The sequence below is a fragment of the Equus przewalskii genome, chromosome 8 (genome assembly GCF_037783145.1).
Source record: "Equus przewalskii isolate Varuska chromosome 8, EquPr2, whole genome shotgun sequence".
Lineage (NCBI taxonomy): Eukaryota > Metazoa > Chordata > Mammalia > Perissodactyla > Equidae > Equus > Equus przewalskii.
Genome location: NC_091838.1, coordinates 64,967,871 through 64,990,126, shown reverse-complemented (window position 1 = coordinate 64,990,126; position 22,256 = coordinate 64,967,871). Strand labels below are relative to the sequence as shown.

The 22,256-nt window shown below is 42.4% G+C and overlaps 1 protein-coding gene across 2 annotated transcripts in view; it reads left to right on the top strand.

Moving 5' to 3' along the window:
- SNTB1 (syntrophin beta 1) overlaps positions 1-22,256 on the top strand; it is a 228,187-nt gene that overhangs the window by 180,309 nt on the left and 25,622 nt on the right. For both annotated transcript variants that reach the window (XM_070630925.1, XM_070630924.1), the window contains one exon: positions 12,340-12,479. In XM_070630925.1, the coding sequence (XP_070487026.1) occupies positions 12,340-12,479 (140 nt within the window). The remainder of the gene's footprint in view (positions 1-12,339; positions 12,480-22,256) is intronic.

The window sequence follows — 22,256 nt, the reverse complement described above, 5'->3', positions numbered from 1 at the left end:
GCTTCAGGAATCTGTATTTTTCATGAGTACCCCAGTGATCCTGAGGCAGAGAATCCGAGGGGACCGGTCTGTGGAGATGGCTGGTGGAAAGGAGTGCTGTGTGGATTCTAATCATGGTGATGGTAATTGACACTTACTGCAGATATTCTCAAACAATAGCACGCACAAGACTTACCCAGGGCCCTCGCTATAAGTGCAGATTCCTGGTGCCATCCCCAGCACTTTTGAATAATTGGATCCTAGAGGGGGTAGACATCTGAATTCGCAACTAGCTGCCCAGCTGATTCTGAAGCAGGTGATCTGCAGACCAAATATGGAGAAATACTGATTTTTGAAACTTACCCTTTGCCACGCACTGTGCTATAAGCCATTTGTACACAGTATCCAATTCCATTCTGCTAATAGTTATATGGGAGAGGGACTTTTATTATCCATTTTACAGATGAGGAAACCAAAGTGTGGAGAAGATAAGTAGTTCGTTCAAGATCACACTGTAAGTAGCTGAGCTGACCTGCAGACTAGAACAGTCCGACAGCAAGATTTATGTTCTTAATACTAGATTGCCTCCTTGCTACTAGGAGGTCAGAGGAAAAAGAAAAAAAAAGGAATCTTCCAAGTTGGGGTAGGTTGAATGAAGGCATGTAAACAAAAGTAGGATAAGTAGACTTTGGAATTTGGTCCTTGGATGCACAAATTCTGAGATATCTCTAAAATGAATTCTTTTTTGCTTTTGTTTAGTTATAAAACTTTTATAACTCCAAGTGAAAGCAAATATGTTGATATTTCTTTCATATAGTAAATAGTGTTATGGTGTCTGACATTATTGAATAGCTGTTAGACCAGGACATGACTCTAGAAAATGCTGATGTATTGAGGCCAACACTCCCTGTATTTTCAAAGTCTCTTCCTTCAAAGAACAGTTGACTTTCTCCTTTGAAGGATGAAGAAAATGAGGAAATCGACAAGGAAACCCACAGACATACGCCGTGAAAACAAAACAGAGGATACTGATGCAGAGACTTTTTTATTTTTTAAGAACTTGCTCCCTTCGGATTTAGTGATAATGTCAACTGCCTTTCAAAAGATAACTTTTTTACAAAATTAGAATTTCTGCTGCCTATGAGCATCCCTTTAAAGGGCATGTTTGCTGGATGTTAGAGAAGTGAAGGCTGTAAGTCAGAGATAGCTTGTTTACCAAACAGGGACTGTAATTGAAATGGCCCTTTGGAGTTAATGAAAGTATAAAATAGCTTTCCCCACCAGACTGAGAGGAGTCTAATTTAATTATCTGTGAGTGTCACAGATTAGAAGCAGCCTTTCATCCATTTCTAGAAGCTGAGAATGGACAGCTCACACCTAGTGAAGGGAACGGGGAATGGGAGCCATGAGTGGGTGAAGAATGTCCATGGGAGAGGATGTAGATCGCAGGCCTCTGAGCTCTTTAAACAGCGTTGGTTAGATGCAGTTCACCGTGCTTACTGGGGGCCGACAACACCTACGTATGACTACATTTGTTCACATTTCAGCCAGAATCTATTGAACACCCCCTACATCCCAGGTATTATGTAGGTACCATGCATTCCTAGATAAAATGTGGAATCGCGAGTACATGAAGGACAAGCATCCCACACAAGATGAGAATTTCCAGAGGCTTATTTTTGAAAAGTTAGAAGGAGTAATTAAGGGGGTAAGAATGGGTAGCATGTTAGGGGCAGAGGATCAGTATGGAGACCTTTGTCATTGGTGAGAGTATGCTTCAAGCGCTTTGAAAGTCTCTAAATCTTGAAGCCACTGTATAAAAATTTTCTCCAATAAACTTCAGTTTTCCAAGAAAGATCACTAACTAAAATCTTTCTCCGTCCCTTTACTTGTATCACCTGCACTAGAAGTCCACATTTTTGGTATCCACTTTTCACATAGAGACAAAAGTGGGGTTCCTTTAGGAGAGCCACCAGCTAGGCCACTGCGAGTGAAACACACACGTATACACACACATATACACACACACACACGAGTTTTGAGGCTGGAGGCTGCTTATAGCCTGTCCCTAAATAGCTAATACCCACTGTCATACCTCAGCCTTCAGTTAATTCAGGTCACACTTGCATTTCAGCACAATTTTGAGGAACGTGAGGGACACGTTGAAACCCTGTATGTTAGATCTGTGAATGCGTTTGCAGTGATTGTGTTTATGTGTGTTGTGTATTTCTCAACAGGTAAATGCTCACTATTTAATTGCAAACTGGCAGTCTGTGGGCCATGTCTTACTTGCGGGTGCATTTTCCTTGGAAGATTTGGCAATGCTGTGCCCACAATCCTTCCTGGTAATGGCAGACTAGTCCTTAAAAGAAGCTACCCAATTCATGGAATGTGGGTTGCTTTTTCTTATATCTGGTCTTCTGTAATCTCTGAATTTGTGACTCCTTGTCAAGAAGATTCTGTGGTTAGTATAGCAATTATAAAGTTGCTGAAAGCATGTGTTTTGTATCCAGTGTTTTCTAAGCCACAAGCTGGAGGGTCCAACTTCTTATTGTTTCAAATGTCTAGAAAAGTTTGTACAAAAGTTTGTAGAAAAGTAGTTACAAGTAGAAAAGTTTGTACAAAAGTTTGTAGAAAAGTAGTTACAAAAATCCAAATGCTATTTCATAATCTCCTGTATTCATTTGCTATACATTGCTAAGCATTTGATATATGATTGATTTAAAACTGCACAGCACGTTAAGCTGGATTTCACTATCTTAGAATTTGCAAACATATTTACTGGGATGAACACCACCAGCAAAGAACAGGGTTTGCTAAAATAAAAACATGCAAATTAAATTTATAGTATAATGGAATGCTTCACCTCCTTTAGAGAACAAACTGTGTTTCATTTACTCACCCTTCAACTCTGCAATGAAGAGTAAACATAAGTGACTAATTTTGTCCCAGCTATTCGTTATAAATAGAAATATCCCTTAGCGGAACAACACGCTAAGGGTTATGAGTCATTTACACCTTAGTCTTGAATTACTTTAATCAGATGTGAGACTTGGGGAATAAAGAGCTTTGGTTATTCGGAGGGGGAATTTGAACTAAAATCTGGACTAAACAGATGTCTGGCCTGAGTGAAACTCCATAGGCTAGGTGGTGGGAAAAAGGGGCAAAAAGGAAGGACCACAGGGAAGACATAGCCTGCTGCACAGTTGCACAGAGCTGGGCCCATGCACTTGAGCTGGCGGGAGACATTGCAGCTGAGTTCCCAGCTGTCTCCCCTTCGGCCTTTCCCTTAAACAATAGAAATGTATTGCCTCACAGTTCTGGAGGCCAGAAGCCCAAGGTTCGGGCATTGGCATGGTTGGTGCCTTCTGAAGGCTGTGAGGGAGAATCTGCTCCAAGCTTCTCTCCTAGCTTCTGGCGGCTTGCTGACAATCTTAGGCGTTCCATGGCTTGTAGATGCATTGCCCGGATCTCTGCCTTCATGTGCACATGGCCTTCTCCTTGTGCGTATGTCTGTGTCCAACTTTCCCCTTTTATGAGCATACCTGTCATATTGGATTCGAGTCCACCATATTCCAGTATGGCCTCATCTTAACTAATTACATCTGCAATGACCATAATTCCAATATGGTCACAACATTCTGAGGTACTAGAAGTTGAGACTTCCACATATGAATTTGGGGGAGGAAGAGATACAATATAACCCCTAACAATTATCCCAGGGAAGGCTCTCATTACAGGTTTACACCCCCAGCCTTATCCTCCCTTGATAAAGCGAATTCTTTTCTGTCATGTATATTTTTAAGCTATCAGATTTAAGTGACTCAGAATCTAATATATCATGTTCTTTCTAAACTCTTCTCTCCTAACTGCCCCTTCTAACCTACTACTATTTTTAAGAGCTCCAAACATATAGTAAATCCCAAACAATCCTGACCTTACTCAATTCTGATATTGCATAATTTAGGCAAGGCATGGAGTTGAAATTTTCCTTTGGATTTTTCTCCGAGAAGGTTGAGCTGAGCAAACAAGTAAACAAGATGAAAGGGAATGTTTACAGGTTTAAAAGAATAAACACTCTCTGTGAAGCCCGCTAAGAATTCATTTTCATACAAACAGCAGGTCTCCATTTCAAACAGCTGGTGTTTTGAAGTGGTCCAAAGGAAGTGGCCATGTCCTGGGGGGAAACCCAGGATGTTCCTAGTTGAGCCAAGGCACCAAGGGAGGCGACAAATAAATCTTTTGACTCTAAACAGAATGGTTGGTGAAAGAGCCTTCTAGGAGTCGAGACTAACTAATGATAAGGGACCGATAGCGTGGGCAGGTGTAGATCCTGAAAGTTGGGTGAGGGAGGTCAAAACAGTTAATGGTCATGGAGCCAGGGCTTCTCTGGAAGGAAGGAGAGACTAAGTTGTCCAGTAGTAAAAACTAGTGTAGGCAGAGAAGAAAGAAGGCAGAATTATTCAAAGTGGGCATGGCAAGAGGGACACACAGCAGAATCCAGTTTGAGGTCTAAGTTCATGGCCAGGATTTGTCCCAGAATGCTGAGTGGTGGGGGGTTCATGGTAGCATTTGGGTAATGTTACTACTCACCCCTTCTCCTTTCTGGGGTCCCCAACAGAGAGCTAGAGGGAATGATATACTAATGGGAAACAAGAAAAAAGGCACGTTTATTAATAGCTGAGCAAGTGCCCAATAAACCCTCATGCCAAACTCTGATAAATGTCGAATTATATAGAACATGGCCGAAGTGGTGCATCTTGCCTCCTGTGGCCTCTCTTGAAGCTAGGATGCTTGGGTATGGAAACGAGCCCATGATGTGGACCAAAATGGCCAGTCTAACCTGGGATCAGTCTAACGTGTGATCTCACCATGTAGGTGTAGGAATTCGGAGTGACTGGGTAGGGACACAATGCCTGCTACTAAAAGATGCCCAGTGACAGTTCCTAGGTCTCAACAAGTCGAGTAATAGCATCTCTTTCCCTGGAGAGGGAGTTAACTAGATTGAGGTGGGCAAAAGGGCAGAAAGGAGGGTGGGATGGCCCTGCTCCCTCCTGTCGTAGGGCATAGAGGGGGCTCCAACAAGGCTGTCATTCTGCTTTTCAAAAGGCAGAGAAGGACGTAAAGTGGAAAACCATTCCAAACTTAACAAGGCAGGCTCAGGTGGATGGATCTGGTTCTTCCAATTTCTTAGTCCAACTTGATTATGTTTAGCCTGAACTCACAGCAAAACAGAGATGCGGAGTGATCCAAGCAGAATCCAACAATCTTTTTAAAGCAAGAAGAGACCTTGGAATCACTCCCTGGAATGTGTGTTAGAATGTTGTCATTTTGAAGAAGTGTCTCATTAGCAGTAAGCAAATGAGGCAAAACAATCGAAAGGCCAGTTTCATGAGGTCAGAATGCTCTGTGTGGCAGCGTGGACTAGGCCTTCACGTGCCTTCTGCCTCCTCTTTCCACGAGGCCATATGAGGAGAGGAGATTTAAAACCCTGGCTGTACACTTATCTCCTTGGGTATGTGTGATCGGCCCTGAGGTTGGCTTCATTATGCAATTCAGGGACCAAGGACTTACTTTTAATAGAGCCATCAAAGGCCTCTGTTAGAGTATATTAGCACTTGGCCTTCTGCATACTCAGTAAATAAGATATCTTTCAAAAAATCTCCTCCATGTCTGCAAGGGTTCAAAAGGAAAAAAGAAAACTGGAAAATGGACTGAAAATGTAGTGGTTTCTGGCCATTTTCTTACAATTAATTTCTTGTCTCCATCCTATCCCCCAAAATTCAAAATTTGGGACCTCAGAATATGACCTGATTTGGCAATAGGGTTTTTGCAGATGTAATTAGTTGAGTTCATATTAGAATAGAAGGGGCTCTAAATCCAATGACGGGTGCGCTTACAAGGCCGTATGAAGACACACAGAAAGAAGTCCGTGTGACAACTGAAGCAGAGACTGGAGTGATGCAGGTTTAAGCCGTGGAACCAAGGAAGGCTGGTAGCTACCAGAAGCTAGAAAGAGGCAAGGAAGGATGCTCCCCTAGAGCCTTTACTGGGAGCCTGGTCCTGCCGACACCTGAGGGGCTTTATCTACAACCCAAGCCCCAAAGTCTCACCCTCCTAACTCGTGTGCTAACTCTGATGAGCGTTCCCATTATAAACCCGGAACTGGGGCTTTATTACATATGGCTTACAGAGGTCGAGAGCCAGGTTCAGAATTTGGCAGGAGGGAGTGGCCTTGAAATTGGGGACTGCTGCTGCTGGTTACTGGGAGAGTCGGCATATAAAAATGGTACCCTCTTGAAGTGTCCCACAGTCAGACCGTATTTTTCATTCCATGTTTTTCACTCTTTCTCGAACATTTTACATCCTCTTGACATCCGTCCAACAGCATGGATCACTCAATCTGCTCCCCGCTTTACGCCACTCTTCAATTCAACCTGTGATCCAGATGCCAAACAATGTGGGAATTGTGTGAGAGGAGAGAAATTAGTCCTGTGGAGCTGAGGCTCCCACACAACCCTGTTCTGCACCTGCATTTTCCAGCCTTCTTTCCCTCTCTCCTTGGCCTTCTCTTTCTTTCTATTCTCCTTTGCATCCAGGTGTAGATGTCCTGTCTGGCTCCCCATCGCTGCCTCTTGAGTGTTTCGGGGCCAGCTAGAAGAGAGTTGCGGGTTGAGCGGGACTCGCTTAGCACATCCCGGTGTTCCCTGTGACCTCATTTAAACTCCTGCTTCTTCTTCTCTCAGTAAAGTGGGGGTGATCTTTATCTGCCTCTCCGAGAGCTGGTGGAGGGATTAATTATATGTTTGTAAAGCATGTGGAATTTGATAACTGCCAATTAGTATTACCCTGGTATCTTGTTCTTTTTTCTAAATACCTAGCAACCTGAAGTGAAAAGACTTAAATTAAAAAGTTACTGAGATAACCACAATCTCCAAAACAAAAGTTGTGATTGACCTTCATCCTTGGGAACTTTTCCCTCTGCACTCAGTCGCTCCCCTTACAGCTAGACCGTCCTTCTTCAGCTGCATAGCTGGCAGAGTGTACTTGAGGCGGGGGATGGGGGTAGTTTAACATTTCCAGCATCTGCCATATGGGAAGTGCTTTTTATACAGTGTCTCGTTTAATTCTCATAAAATATGCATGGGAGGCCATTATCAGCATGTCACACATCAGTGAACAAGTGCTAGTAGCAGTTAAGTAATCTGTTCACATCCCTCAAGTGGCAAGATTTTGAAGAAGCAGCCAGATTTTGAAGACATTGCTGTTTGGCTCTGAAGACTATGAGCTCTTCCAGCTGCCCTCTGCTCAGGTTTTTTTCTATCAGTGCCGTCTAGTCAATTCTGATGCCTAGCAGCCCTGTGGACAGCAGAGTGGAACCCTGCCTAGGTCTTTTTGCGCCAAGCTCTCCCCTTCTGGCAGGATGTCAGACCGTGTCCCACTGCTATTCATAGGGTTTTCATGGTCAATTTTTTCAGAAGTGGGTGGCCAGGTCCTTCTTCCTGGTCTGTCTTGGTTTGGAAGCTCCACTGAAACCTGTCCACCATGGGTGACCCTGCTGGTATTTGACATACCAGTGGCATAGCTTGCAGCAACACGCAGCCACCACACAGTATGACAGCTGATAGATGGATGGTGTCGCTCCCTGAGAGAGAAACAAACCCAGGCGAGTTGGTGAGGAGCCCCAAATCTTAACCACTAGACCACCAGGGCTGGCTTTTGTGCTCAAGTACAAGGAGAAAAATAAGTATGTTGCGAAGAGTGAGTTGGCATGAGGGGAGAAAAAGAGACCCACAGGTTGTTTTATGCTCTATGAACAGAGTCCACTGAACAAACAGGGAGATTTAAAGCAAGAGTCCTAGTCACTGAAGCAGCTCCAGCCTAGTAGCAGTGAGTTTTAAAATGAAAAGATGATCCGATTTTGAAGTTGGAAAGGCTGTTAGCAATAATTTAGTTTCACCCCATCCTTTGACAGATGAGGACATTAGACCCATAAAGGCATGTGATTCATGCCCAAGTTCACTCAGATCTTTAATTTGATATTCACTTACTCTTACCTTAATACAGTAGTAAGAATAGCTAGTATTTTTAAGGTTTGCTTGCTTCCCGTATGCAAGACACATTCCTAAGCTCTCTATGTGTATTAATTCCTTTAATCCTTGCAACTCTGCCTAAGAGGCAACAGTATCATTATCTTCTTTGGAAAATACTTTAAAAAAAAGGCACCGAAAAGTTTTGGTAAAACTGTCTCTTTGAAAGGAATCTGCAGATTCTGGGTCTCTTAGAGGCACTGAGGTCAGCAGTTTTCAAACTGTAATGCAATGGTTTCTAGGAACCCCACTCAGGTGTGGGTGGTGGTAGGAAAAGACAGAAAGTCTGGGATCCCAACCAGCCTGTAACCTCATGCAAACCCTCTTTCAATTGTTTTACATTGTGTGCTATGATTTGTGATTTAATCTGATCAGAGGGTCCTATGAATTTTAAAAGTGTGAAAGCCACGAAACTATATGACTTACAAAACCTGTCTCAAATCAAGGATTCAATGACTCCATTTACCTCAATCCTTTTTTCTAAATTGAGATATAATTGACGTATGGCGCCGCATAAGTTGAAAGTGTACAGCGTATTGATTTCATACATTTTATAGCTACCTCCCTCAATTGTTACCAGTGACTTCTTTCCACTCTCTCTGAAATTCTTCTTGCCATTTTGTAAGCCTTTTCTCTCATGCTCTGCGGAAGCGACTATGGGGACAGGCTTCAGCTCGCCACAGTTGTGCTTTAGAATAATTTTAGAATTGAAGGTCTGTTTTCCCGTTTTCCTCCCTTCGCCTTCCTCGTTAGAAACAGGATCAGTTCTTGAGAAACTGCCTGCTCCAGTGCCCCATGGCAGGAAGCCGGGATCGAGACCGAATCCTGAGTCATCTGTTTCAGGCGTCACGTTCTAATAAAATGTGGATACGACCTCAGAGCTGTTGCATTAACATTGGAGAATCTTTGGGGGCTGGGAGATTTGGATTTGTAATGGAAGCTGTCACTCGAACAGCAGCACCAGTACGTGAGCCTGAAGAAAGGTGTTCTTGAAAGCCTTTGTGACGTGAAGCTACAGAACACAAAGTATGGTTTGAAAAATCTGCTCTTGCGCCAGCCCCAGTGGCCTAGTGGTTAAGTTCGGTGTGTTCCACTTCGGCAGCCTGGGTTCAGTTCCTGAGTGCAGACCTACACCACTCGTCTGTCAGTGGCCATGCTCTGGTGGCGGCTCACATACAAAAAAGAGGAAGATTGGCAATGGATGCTACGGGCAAATCTTACTCAGCAAAAAAAAAAACCCACTGTTTTTCAACATGAAATTTTTCTCCTTGGAAAGTTGGTTGTCTTCCTAAGCAGACTTCTACCTTCAAGCATTCATATAGTGTTAAAAGCAAGCTCTGCACACAGGAATGGTGGAAGTGCCCACTCTGAGTATTCTCACAGCAGAGTTAGCATATCCACACAGGAGTCTTTAATAAACCACAAAATGTGTCGGGGCTTTGGAATTCTTCATACTTATCTGTACCACTTGACATGTTGGGGGTGGAGTATGATTCCACCAGAGAAAGGTTTCATTTTACTGTTGGTATTTACTGTTGAGGTTTCTTTTGCACACTTAATATTGTTTTTGAAGAATGATGCTTAGTTGTGTTCACATTTAAATGACTGGTTCCAGTCAAAGTTAATGGAGCAGATCCGACTAGGTAAGTAAGATAGGCACTTTGGGAGGATCATTTTGTAGCTTCTCCAGGCCTAGTTAATGAGCTGGAAAAGTAATTTACTAGGTTTAATGTACAGACCGAAAACAATTTATTCCAACCCCCCCCCCCAACACTTTATGCCTTGAGACCATAGCTTATTCACCTTCTAGGGTCTGGTACATTGCCTTCTCTAACAATCCATTTTGATCTCTTGAAGATACTCTTATTCTGTTGGAAAAAGTGATAGGCTAAAGCTAGATTTTTTTATGTACATAAAATGCATAGAGGAAGAAATATGCAATCATTTGCAGGAAGTCATTCACATTCTAGTATAAATGGCTTCACAGGGACTTTCTTCCTTCTAGAAAGGGAGTTTTTATTTGTAATTATTGGAAGTGGGGCATTAAAAAATAGAGCTGATCATTATACAATGAATTCTTCCTGTTAAAACTTTGGAGAGGATGGAAGGAGAATGTATTGAAATTGTCAGCATCAAATATATTCTTGGCTTGCATTATAATTTTTCCCAGGGAAAATCATCCCCTAGTCGTATTGTTGCCATTTCCAAAGAATACCTTTTTTGACAAGTTTAAAAATTGGTGAGTCTGCCGCAATTTTCCCACCTTAAGTTTCACTGAGGGCCTTACCATCTGCCGGGTACCATGTTAAGCATATTATATGCCCTGTCTCGTTAAATCTCCACTGTAGCATTATGAGGTACGTGCTACTTAACAAGCTCTAAATGATGCTTATGGTGCCCCATGCTAAGAATTTTAACTCAATTAATCTTTACAAAAATTATCTGATATAGGTATTGTTATTTCCCTATTTTACAGATACAAAAACTGAGATATAAAGAGGTTAACTGACTTGCCCAGGATCCCACAGCTAGTAAATTGTGGAACTGGGATTGAGCTCAGGCATTCTGTCTCCAGAGTCAGCACTCTTAACTGCTGTTGGATACGATGTTGTCCTTATCAGGGAGGACGTGGAAGCACAGAGAATAATAAGTTGCCCAAATTCACACAGGTAATAAATAATGGAGGAGAGACTCCGACTCAGGCAGTCTCTAAAACTATGTAACCTACAAAACACCACCCTTATACCATCCTGTACATCTTCTCTACTCTGATCACTTATTCCTAACGCCACACATACTTGCTTCTAACTTCAATACAGATTTCACTGTGGCACTTCAGAAAAGGTAATGATAAGAATAGAAAGAAAAGAAATTAGCTGTATCGTTTATTTAGCTACTGTCTAGTTTACTTTAATTCTGAATAGATTTTGGAGAGTCGCTCATTATGAGAGGGTTGAATCTTCATTGAATTAATTACCAATGTCAAAGGCAATCTTAACTTCGTCTAGAACAGTGCTTCTTAATCTTTAATGAGCATATGTATCACCTGAAGATCTCGTTAAAATGCAGATTCTGATTCAATAGGTCCAGGATGGTCCTGAGACTTTGCATCTCTAGCAATCTCCCAGGTAGTGTGACGCTACTGGAACACGATCCGTGCTTTGAAGAACAAGGCTAGAGCATTGAGTTTTATGCTCCAAACTGAGCATAAAGACTCATCCTAGGGCCCAGAGTCTGGATTGGAAAGAGGGCATCTTCATAGATGGAAGACCATTTAGAGCATTTGGGAGGATCAGTCCTGGGTAGAGGGGGGTGGCTCATGAGATAAGATCTGAGCTACAGGGGCTGGCCCCGTGGCCGAGTGGTTAAGTTCGCGCGCTCCGCTGCAGGCGGCCCAGTGTTTCGTTAGTTCGAATCCTGGGCGCGGACATGGCACTGCTCATCAAACCACGCTGAGGCAGCGTCCCACATGCCACAACTAGAAGGACCCACAACGAAGAATACACAACTATGTACCGGAGGGCTTTGGGGAGAAAAAGGAAAAAATAAAATCTTTAAAAAAAAAAAAAAAAAAAGATCTGAGCTACATAGATGCTCAGGATTGCAAGAGACCTTAAAGGTCACCTGGTCCAATCATCCAACTCATGTTTAAATCCTCTTGTATCCCTGCCAGGTCATCTCAGCCCTTGAGTTAAAGAATTATCTGCCATGAATGTTGGAACTAGACATTCAATAAAACAAGAGAATTCCAGGATGGTACCTGAATCACAGAAATAATCGAAGAGAGAAAGACTGGCGGAAGAGGCTGTGATGTGTCTCGTATCTGTCCGGACAGACATTTGCCTCCATAATACGTTCTCAGAGCCTTTGGGTATTTATTCAAAAGCTTTAAAACCTTACCATTTCATAATAGAAACAAAGACGCTCCACGAGGGAACCAGCCGGGAGTGCTTATTCCCCCAAGCGTCTGCATCCCACTGTGAAATAAAGATCTCAGTGCTGACTGGCAGATGAGAAACAGTGACAGATGTTTGGCAGTTGGGCTGCTTCTTGGCTATGCTCACTGTACATACCAGAGCCCTTGAGAAAACGTATTTTCAAGGATCAGGAATCATGTGACTATGATTGGTTTGTTTCCATTTTGACTTTGCAACCTGAACCAAGAGACCCTCCTGTTGTTGGGTCTGCCGATTGCAGGGGAAGCAGCTTCTCCTTTCCAGTCACGGTCTTCTCAGGCTGTTGTTTGACAGTCCTCTGCTTTCTGTTTCAGGTGCCCGGGGAGAGCGAGAAACAGTGGAAGCCAGCTCTGGTTGTCCTGACTGAGAAGGACCTTTTAATCTATGACAGCATGCCGCGGAGGAAGGAAGCCTGGTTCAGCCCAGTTCACTCCTACCCACTTCTTGCCACCAGGTAGCCATGGCCTTGTATTTGGGTAGGATGTGTTTGCAGTTTGAAATTATTGTAATCAATTACAATTATTTTAACACATTCTGTTACTACTTTCTGTTACAACAGTGGTTGAGAGCTCCTCAAGAGTATAGCCACACGTTTTTAGCCAGAGAGATTAATTATCATTTATGGCCAAACATGGGGCAACACAGAGACAAAGAATAAACTGCTTATTTCTCATGAAGGAAAGTGACATCCATGAGACAGTCCCAGCCTGGTCTTCTTCCCCGGTCTCCATCCCCTTCCTTTGAGATGAACTATACACATGTGTTTACAATCTTGAAGTTCAGGTAGAATCCTCAAGCAAGGGTCTTCACTTGGTGGCACAAAGAATGTCATGTGGGAATGTCTCACTGTGCTTTTTAAAACTCGCTCAGCACAAAAGACCCCATAACCAGGTCTTCCTCGGTTGTGTGATGCTTCCTGTGGACGTGGGGCTACCAGGGTCTGTCTGTTTCTTAGGACCTTTGGTGCACCTTTATTGTTCATGTGAAATATTATCTTACTGTGTCATATGCTTACCCCCTTCTTTGTAAAGCTGTATCCTGAGCACAAAAGGGAATCAAACCTGAAATTTGCCTTCAAGGAGCTGACAACTCCCAGACCTGGCTTCTGTTGCCAGTTCTTTCTGTGTGTGCTTTATGATAGTGGGCACAGTTTTCATTATTTCTGTGTCTCTGTTTCTTTACCCAGAAGCTAGGCATGCTAGTGTCATATTTGTGGCCTCCCTGGCATAGTGCCTGGCAATATTGGGTCCTTAAAGGTCCGTTGAATGAGTTAGTGAACAATGTGGGACAAACTCTGGAAGGAGTTTGGTTCAACAGACAGAGCATAGTGGACCGAGGTTTGGGGCTTCTGTTCTGAGTAAAAGATAGACAGAAGCAAGATGGGTTCTCCATTCTGGAGGGACTGAGGTGCCAACCAGCTTATAGTCAAGGCTCAGGTGCAGGGAAAGGAATGAGACCTAGGGGCCACCCGGTAGCGTAGTGGTTAAGTTTGCACACCCCACTTCAGTGGCCCAGGGTTTGCCGGTTTGAATCCTGGGCACAGACCTAAACACCACTCATTAAGCCATGCTGTGGCAGCATTTTACATTCAAAATTCAGGAAGATTGGTACAGATGTTAGCTCAGCAAAAATCTTACTCAAGCAAAAAGAGAAAGAGTGGCAACAGATGTTAGCTCAGGGCCAATCTTCCTCACCAAAAAAAAAGAGAGAGAATAAGACCTAGTAGCAGTGCAAGAGGCAATACAAAATTAAAATGGTAACAGTGAGTAGAATGGAAACTCACTAAAATCCCTCCTCCACTTATCAAGGCCGGCCAGGTGGCACAGTGGTTAAGTTCACACTCTCTGCTTCAGTGGCCCAGGGTTTGCCAGTTTGGATCCTGGGTGCAGATATACACACCGCTTATTAAGCCATGCTGTGGCAGGCATCCCGCATACAAAGTAAAGGAAGATGGGCACAGATGTTAGCTTTGGGCCAATCTTCCTCAGCAAAAAAAGAGGAGGATTGGTGGCAGATGTTAGCTCAGGGCTAATCTTCCTCAAAAAAGAAAATCCCTCCTCCACTTATGGTGGATTATGGAGAACAGCAATGGTGACCTGAAGATGGCAATTATTGGCCCCTGAAGTGAATAGAAGAAGCCTTCAGGCTTAAGAGGCTAGAAACCAGGCCTAGGTCACTTTAAAAAATAAATAAAATAAAATTTAATTTGGAGTCTCTACGTCTCAAACCTTTGGCAGGATAGCTATTAAAGTACTATTGATGTTTACAATAAAACTTCAATAATCAGAACCCAAACATCCTAAAATGTTCCTCTGAAGATTCAGGCTATGCCTTCGGATCCATTCAAATTCAGCCCCATCTCCATCACTTCCTGCAGAGTCCTCATCCATGGGCACTGATGTTCAGATTCTGAGACATTCCTACAACTGAAACCAAAGAAAGATTAGACCACATCACATTTCAGTTACTAAGAAGAGAAATTGGATTTATGCCTCTTGGAATGATTTCCAGGAACAAAAGTTTAAATAAGGTAGAGTTTCTAGGTAACTCTCAGGCAACGTAAAAATAAAACCCTAGAACAGTGCTTTCCCCTCACAGTTTCTGAGCATTCTGACTCATGGAGCCTGCTTTTTCATGCATGCGTATGTGCATTCATTCATTCAGGATTTTAAAAATTCATTTCCTCACTTGCACTAGCCACATTTCAGGTACTCAGCAGTTGTAGCCAGTGGCTACCATTTTGGACCGCACAGATCTAGAACACTTGCATCCTCAGAGAAAGTTCTGTTGGACAGCACCGCCCTAGAGCATAAATGACTACCTTAGAATTTGTCCCGATTTGGGCAAGTGACTGGATGTGCACACTCCCACAGCAGTCCGTCAAAAGCTCATGCTGGGGAGATCTCGTTAAGACGGTGGCGTAGGCAGACTCTGAACTCATCTCCTCCCACAAACACAACCAGGTTACAACTATTTTTGGAAAAATTACCCTGGATAGAAAACTGAAAACTAGATAAAAAGAACCCCCACAGCAATGGACAGTCCTGACTAAGGCAGAAGAGGCAGAAATTCCTTCCGGAGAGAAAAAAAGCCCCCTTCAGGAGCAGCAGGGAAGAACTACTAAAACACCCAGAGAAAAACAGTAACAAAATGGCAATAAACACATTTTTATCAATAGCTACATTAAATGTCAATGGACTAAATGCTCTAATCAAAAGGCATAGGGTGGCCAATTGGATAAAAAAACAAGACCTATATATATGCTGCATCCAAGAGACACACTTCAGACCTAAAGACACTCACAAACTGAAAGTGAAAGGATGGAAAGAGATATTCCATGCAAATGACAAAGAAAAGAGAGCAAGGATAGCAATACTTACATCAGACAAAATAGACTTTAAAACAAAAACTGTAAGAAGAGACAAAGAAGGGCACTACATAATGATAAAGAGAACAATTCAGCAAGAAGATAAAACACTTGTAAATATCTATGCACCCAATATAGGAGAACCTAAATATATAAAGCAATTATTAACAGACATAAAAGGAGAAATAGACAGTAACACAATAATAGTAGGGGGCTTTAACACTCCACTTACACCAATGGATAGATCATCCAAACAGAAGATCAATAAGGAAACACTGGCCTTAAATGACATATTTGACCAGATGGACCTAGTAGATATATACAGAACATTCCATCCCAAAACCACAGAATACAGCAAATATCATTCTCAACAGAGAAAAACTGAAAGCTATCCCTCTAACAACAGGGACCAGGCAAGGATACCCACTTTCACCACTCTTATTTAACATAGTATTGGAAGTCCTAGCCAGAGCAATCAGGCAAGAAAAAGAAATAAAAGGGATCCAAATTGGAAAAGAAGAAGTGAAACTGTCACTCTGTGCAGATGACATGATTTTATATCTAGAAAACCCTAAAGAATCTACTAAAAAAACTTTTAGAAATAATAAATGAATACAGTCAAGTCACAGGATACAAAATCAACATGCAAAAATCAGTTGCATTTCTATACACTAACAATGAAGTAACAGAAAGAGAAATTAAGAATACAATCACATTTACAATTGCAAAAAAAGAATAAAATACCTAGGAATAAACTTAACCAAAGAGGTGAAAGATCTGTACACCAAAAACTATAAAACATTGTTGAAAGAAATTGAGGAAGACACAAAGAAATGGAAAGATATTTGATGCTCTTGGATTGGAATAATTAACCTAGTTAAAATGTCCATACTTCCTAAAGCAATTTACAGATTCAATGCAATCCCTATCAAAGTTCCAACAACATTTTTCACAGAAATAGAACAAAGAATCCTAAAATTTATATGGAACAAGAAAAGACCCCAAATAGCCAAAGGATTCCCTGAGAAAAAAGAACAAAGCTGGAGGTATCACACTCCCTGATTTCAAAATATACTACAAAGCTATAGTAATCAAAACAGCATGGTACTGGCACAAAAACAGACACACAGATCAATGGAACAGAATCGAGAGCCAAGAAATAAATCCACACATTTATGGACAGCTGATATTCAACAAGGGAGCCAAGAGCATGCAATGGAGAAAGGAGAGTCTCTTTAATAAATGGTATTGGGAAAACTGGACAGCCACATGTAAAAGAATGAAAGTAGACCATTATCTTACACCATGCACAAAAACAACTCAAAATGGATTAAAGACTTGAATGTAAGACCCGAAACCATGAAACTTCTAGAAGAAAACATAGGCAATACGTTCTTTGACATTGGTCTTAGCAGTATATTTTGAAGTACCAAGTCTGACCTGGCAAGGGAAACAAAAGAAAACATGAACAAATAGGACTACATCAAACTAAAAAGCTTCTGCACAGCAAGGAAACCATCAACAAAATGAAAAGACAATGTAACAATTGGGAGAATATATTTGCAAACCATGTATTAGATAAGGGGTTAATATCCAAAATATACAAAGAATTCATACACCTCAACAACCCAATTAAAAAATGGGCAAAATATCTGAACAGAGATTTCTCCAAAGAAGATATACGGATGGCCAACAGGCATATGAAAAGATGCTCAACATCATTAGCTATCAGGGAAATTCAAATCAAAAATACAATGAGATACCACCTCACTCCCATCAGAATGGCTATAATTAACAAGACAGGAAACAACAAGTGTTGGAGAGGATGTGGAGAGAAGGGAACCCTCATACACTGCTGGTGGGAGTGCAAACTGGTGCAGCCACTATGGAAAGCAGTATGGAGTATCCTCAGAAAATTAAGACTAGATCTACCATGTGATCCAGCTATCCCACTGCTGGGTATTTATCCAAAGAGCTTGAAAATACAAATGCACAAAGATACATGCACCCCTATGTTCATTGCAGCATCATTCACAATAGCCAAGACTTGGAAGCAACCTAGGTGCCCATTAAGGGACAAATGGGTAAAGAAGATGTGGTATACATACACAATGGAATACGACTCAGCCATAAGAAATGATGAAATCTGGCCATTTGGGATAACATTTTGGGATAACCTTGAGAGTGTTATGCTAAGTGAAATAAGTCAGAGGGAGAAAGTCAAATACTATATGATCTCACTCATAAGGAGAAGAGAAAAACATAGCCACAGAGATTGGGTTTGTGGGTACCATAGGGGATGGGGGGGAGGGCAAAATGGGGAATTAGGCTCACATGTGTTGTGATGGACTATAATTAGTTTTTGGGTGGTGAACATGATGTAATCTACACAGAATTTGAAATATATTATGATGTACATCTGAAAGCTATATAACGTTATATCCAATGTTACTGCAATAAAAAATTTAAAAAAGCTCACACTGCCTGGCCAGGTGTCATCCTGCAGGCCCTTCAGGGTGTCGGCATAAGCAGGGCACCACCAGCTCAGGGCATTCACCAGAGAAAGCCATGGATGTGAACCCTTAAAAGCAAAGTCCCCAGTAAGGGGCATGAGTGCGCAGACTCAGGAAATGGCATCTGAATAGGTTTGGGGGGGGCACCGAAAGGATCTGTTACAGGCTCACAAGCCCCAGGGATGCCAGGTCTGGATTGTGAGCAAAGCTCACCAATAACCTAAAACCATAAGCCTGCATCTGATATGGACATAGAAAATGGAAACCGCTTCACTGCAAACTGTGCTCTTTTAGAACAGAAGATAGAGCGTGGAAAAATCAGTGTCTACAATCTAAACATAAAGGAGATGCAGCGGTGATAATTGACCTCCCAAATCACTGCCCCTTTCCCAAACGACCCAGCCTGACCACTGAACTGCAAAATAAAAATGTGTTATTGTATGTGTATGTTAGTTCTGTGAGCAAGAATAAAATTAGGCCCATAATCATGACCCTTATCTCCAGCCAGCAGCCTGTGAGGCAGAGTATGTCCGAGATGTTAAGATGCCACTGGCTTCTTGTTCTCACTTCATGCCCTTGAGCTAGTAGGTAACTTGCCACCTGCTCCGGAGCAGCAGCCTGGAAATGTAAGAGCTGGAGTCTCCATCTTGGATTTTCTCCCACTGAGACGGTGCTTAACCCCAGGCTGATCGCTCTACCTCCCTCTTTCAGAGGGCTCATCTGCTAAACGCGCTTGGTGGGATGCCCGAGTGTCCAAAGCCCAGGGGGAGCCATACTTTGGTGAAGTCGACTTGTAACTGACCCTTTGGCTTATGCATCAGCCAGTGTGGTTTGCATGCAGTGGTCATGGTCAGCTTCTCTCCATGACTCTGTGACTCTGTGGATGTGCCTAGAAAAAGACTTTTGGGATGCAAACAAACAACAACAAAAAATGACCCCTCCCTTCTCTGTGTGATGATGCTGGGGAGATGTAGCCCTCTGTGGCTGCAGGCTGGGCTTGTGAATGAGTTGCTGTGAAGGCAATTCATCCCAGCTGAAGACTGAAGTAATTCTATCCTCGCGGGTCAAGCCAGCTCTCTGAAGGGGGAGGCTGGGCTGAGGCTGTTTCTACCAGAAGTGGTAGAAATCAAAGGAAGACTCTGGATCCTTCCATTATAGAGGTTAGCCCACTACTTCCGTTGGCTGCTTCCCTAGCCACATATTTAAGTTTGAGTAACTCTTTCCTTTACTTCTCACATGTTCTATACAGTTGCTTGTGGCACTGTGTCCTTTGTACATGAGCATTTGGGTCCATAGCCTGTCTTGTAGTATTATTTGTCTTTGAGTGCATTTTTCTAAAGAAAAGCGGTCATATCTTTTTTAAATATCTTTTTTAAACCTTTTATAATTTATAAACAATATAATATATGAGGTATAATTTATAAACAATAGTGCACACAGATCTTAAATTTACAGCTTAATTTTTATGTATGGATATACAGCCATGTCTTCTAAAATTTTATTACAAAGTGTCTACTAAGTAATCATCCTGGGTGAGATTATCAAGAAGGCCATAGTAGTTCTATTTACAAAGAGACCCAGGTGGTAATAAAGCAGTGGCTGACCTTTGTGGAGGGAGCATAGATCAAGGCCAAGTGTTTTAAATGAGTTCTATCCGAGTTTGCACAACTTGCCCAATTTAAGGATCACCTGGTCACTTATTAAAGATTCTGGCCCTGAGAACTCTGTTCTGGAGATTCAGGCTCAGTAGGCCAGGGTTGGGAGTCAGGAGTATTTGCTTTTAACAAGCATCAGGCAAATGTAGTCCTCAGGGTTACCACATCCAACCCTCACAACCCTGTGAAGTTTAGGTTTTATTCCTATTTCACAGATAAGTAAACTGAGGAACTAAGAGGTTAAGTAACTTATCCACAGTCGGACAGCTAGTAAGAGAGAGACCTGAGATTCTGATTCTGCGTCCACCTTCTTACCCAATGTTCTCTGCAGCCTCCCTGGGTGTGTTCTTATTCCCTGGAGTTTTAGTGGCTCTCTGAATTTGCTCAGTGTATCACATAAATCTTTCCTTGGCTCTTCTGAAGACTTAATCATGCAATAAGTGGCCACCCAGATCACACAGCAGAGTGAGGACAGAGCTGTGGCTGCTATCAGAGACTTAAGAGTTTCGCCCCACAGCTTAGACCAAGGGTTCTGAAAGTGGGGTCCCCAGACCAGCAGCATGAGCACCACCTGGGAACTTGTTAGACATGCAAATTCTCTGCCCCCCTCCAGGCCAATTGAATCAGGAGCTCTGGAGGTGGGGCCAGCCCTTCTATGAGTGAACAATCTCTCCAGGGGTTTCTGATGCAGGCTACAGTTCGAGAACCACCGGTTTGGAAGACTATCGTCTGCTGCCTCCCACACTCCCATGGTTCGTGATAGGAGAGAAACTCCACAGCAAGGACTTGGTTCTTTCTTCTCTGTGGTTCTACGGAACACTTTTGCCTCAAGCTATGGTGAACACCAATGAATTAGTTCAAAGGCAGTCGTGGATCCAGATGCTCACAGAGTCATCAACGGCTCCTAAAATGTGCTGTATGGCTACCTTGCTTCTTCACTTCATGTGTCATGTCAATGTGAAGTCATTTTAATGACTGCATAGCGTTCCGTAGCATGGATGCTCCAGTGCACAGGTTCTGGAAACTTATAACATGGCTCCAAATCCCAGCTACTCACCAGCTTTGGAATCTTAGGCAAACTTTGTAATCTCTTTTTGCTTCATGTCTCTCATCTGTAACAGTGGATAATACCTGTACCTCCCAGAGAGGTTTGTCATAAGGATTACATTAGACAATGTACAGTGCATAGGATAGTGCTAGAGGCATGGTAAGTGCTAAATACATTTAGTTATTATTCCTCTTAGTTTTTAACCCTTTCTTTATTTTTGGATTTGTAACTGCATTGGCCATATTTTTAAAACAACTCTCTCACACTGGAACTGTGACCAACCAAACTCCATAGATCATAGTCATAGCACCTTCTAAGAAATCTTTTAAAATCCAACTTGTTAGTAAAAAAGAAAAATAGAAAAATAAGCAGACAGAAAGTCTCAAAAAGCATCTCCTTAAAAAAAAATACAACTTTATTTAGCGGTGGAGAGGAAAGATCACAGTGTTGGATTTCACAGACTGGGATTCACACTCCAGTTTGCCCAGTCAAGCCCCAGTTTACAGGCTGTATGACTTTGAACAGACCACTGCTGTCTGATCTTCAGTTTCGTCATCTGAAAACTAGGATCATGCCATCTACTACCGACAGATCATGAAAATTCAAATATGAGGACAATATTTGGCAGCTTGGGCTGCCGTAGCAAAATACCGTAAACTAGGTGGCTTAAGCAATAGAGAATTATTCTCTCACAGTTCTGGAGGCTGGAAGTCCAAGACCAGGGTGCCAGCACGGCCAGTTTCTGGTAAGGGCTCTCTTCTTGGTATGTAGGTGGCCACCATCTTGCTTTGTGCTCACATGCCTTCTTTGTGCGCATGCAAGGAGAGAGTGAGAAGGAGAGCTCCATGTCTCTTTTTATAGAGACTAATCCCATCGGAGCAGTGTCACACCCTCATGACCTCATTTAACCTTAATGACTTTCTTATTGGCCCTGTCTCTAAATATAGTCAAATTGTGGGTTAGGATTTCCACATAGGAATTGACCGAGTGGGAGCGGGGCAGCGTTGAATCCATAGCAATGATATAAATACAGCGTTATTTAGCATAATGCCACATAGCAGGACTGGGCAGTTGTCAGTCTCCTTCCTTTCGCCTTACCAGTGCTGGGAAGCATTGTTCAGAATGTCACACAGTCTTTTTTTTTTTCCCCTTGCACAAGAAGAACTGGCTGAGACCATAGCCAGTAGGAAACTGGGTTCTTCTAAAATCAAGTTGCTCCCTCAGAGATTTCATAGTTGATTTGTTTATTTATTTAGGTTTTTTTTTTAGGCCCAGGCACATCTAATTTATATTTTTCTGGAAGTTGTAAATATGATTGTGTTTCATAGCAGTGGCGCCAGAAATGCTCACAACATGTTCTTGGTGTCAACTGCCATGCAGAGAAGTTTATGAGCGGTCACCTCTCCCACTGACGAACTTTGACGGCGCCTCTGTGCGTCGATGGTGCAATTTATAGTGGTGCGCTCAGGAAGTCTGCAAACATGTTGTAACTTCAGCTATTCTCATTCCTCAGCTTTTTATGAGTCCTTGGGAAAACATTTTTTGCTTAGCCAAAGCTTATTTGATGTGGCTGAGCATTAAAAAAGAAAAAAGGTACTCTTGCCCATATGGAGTAAGTGTGTTGGTTTTTTGTCAGTGTCGTCATAAT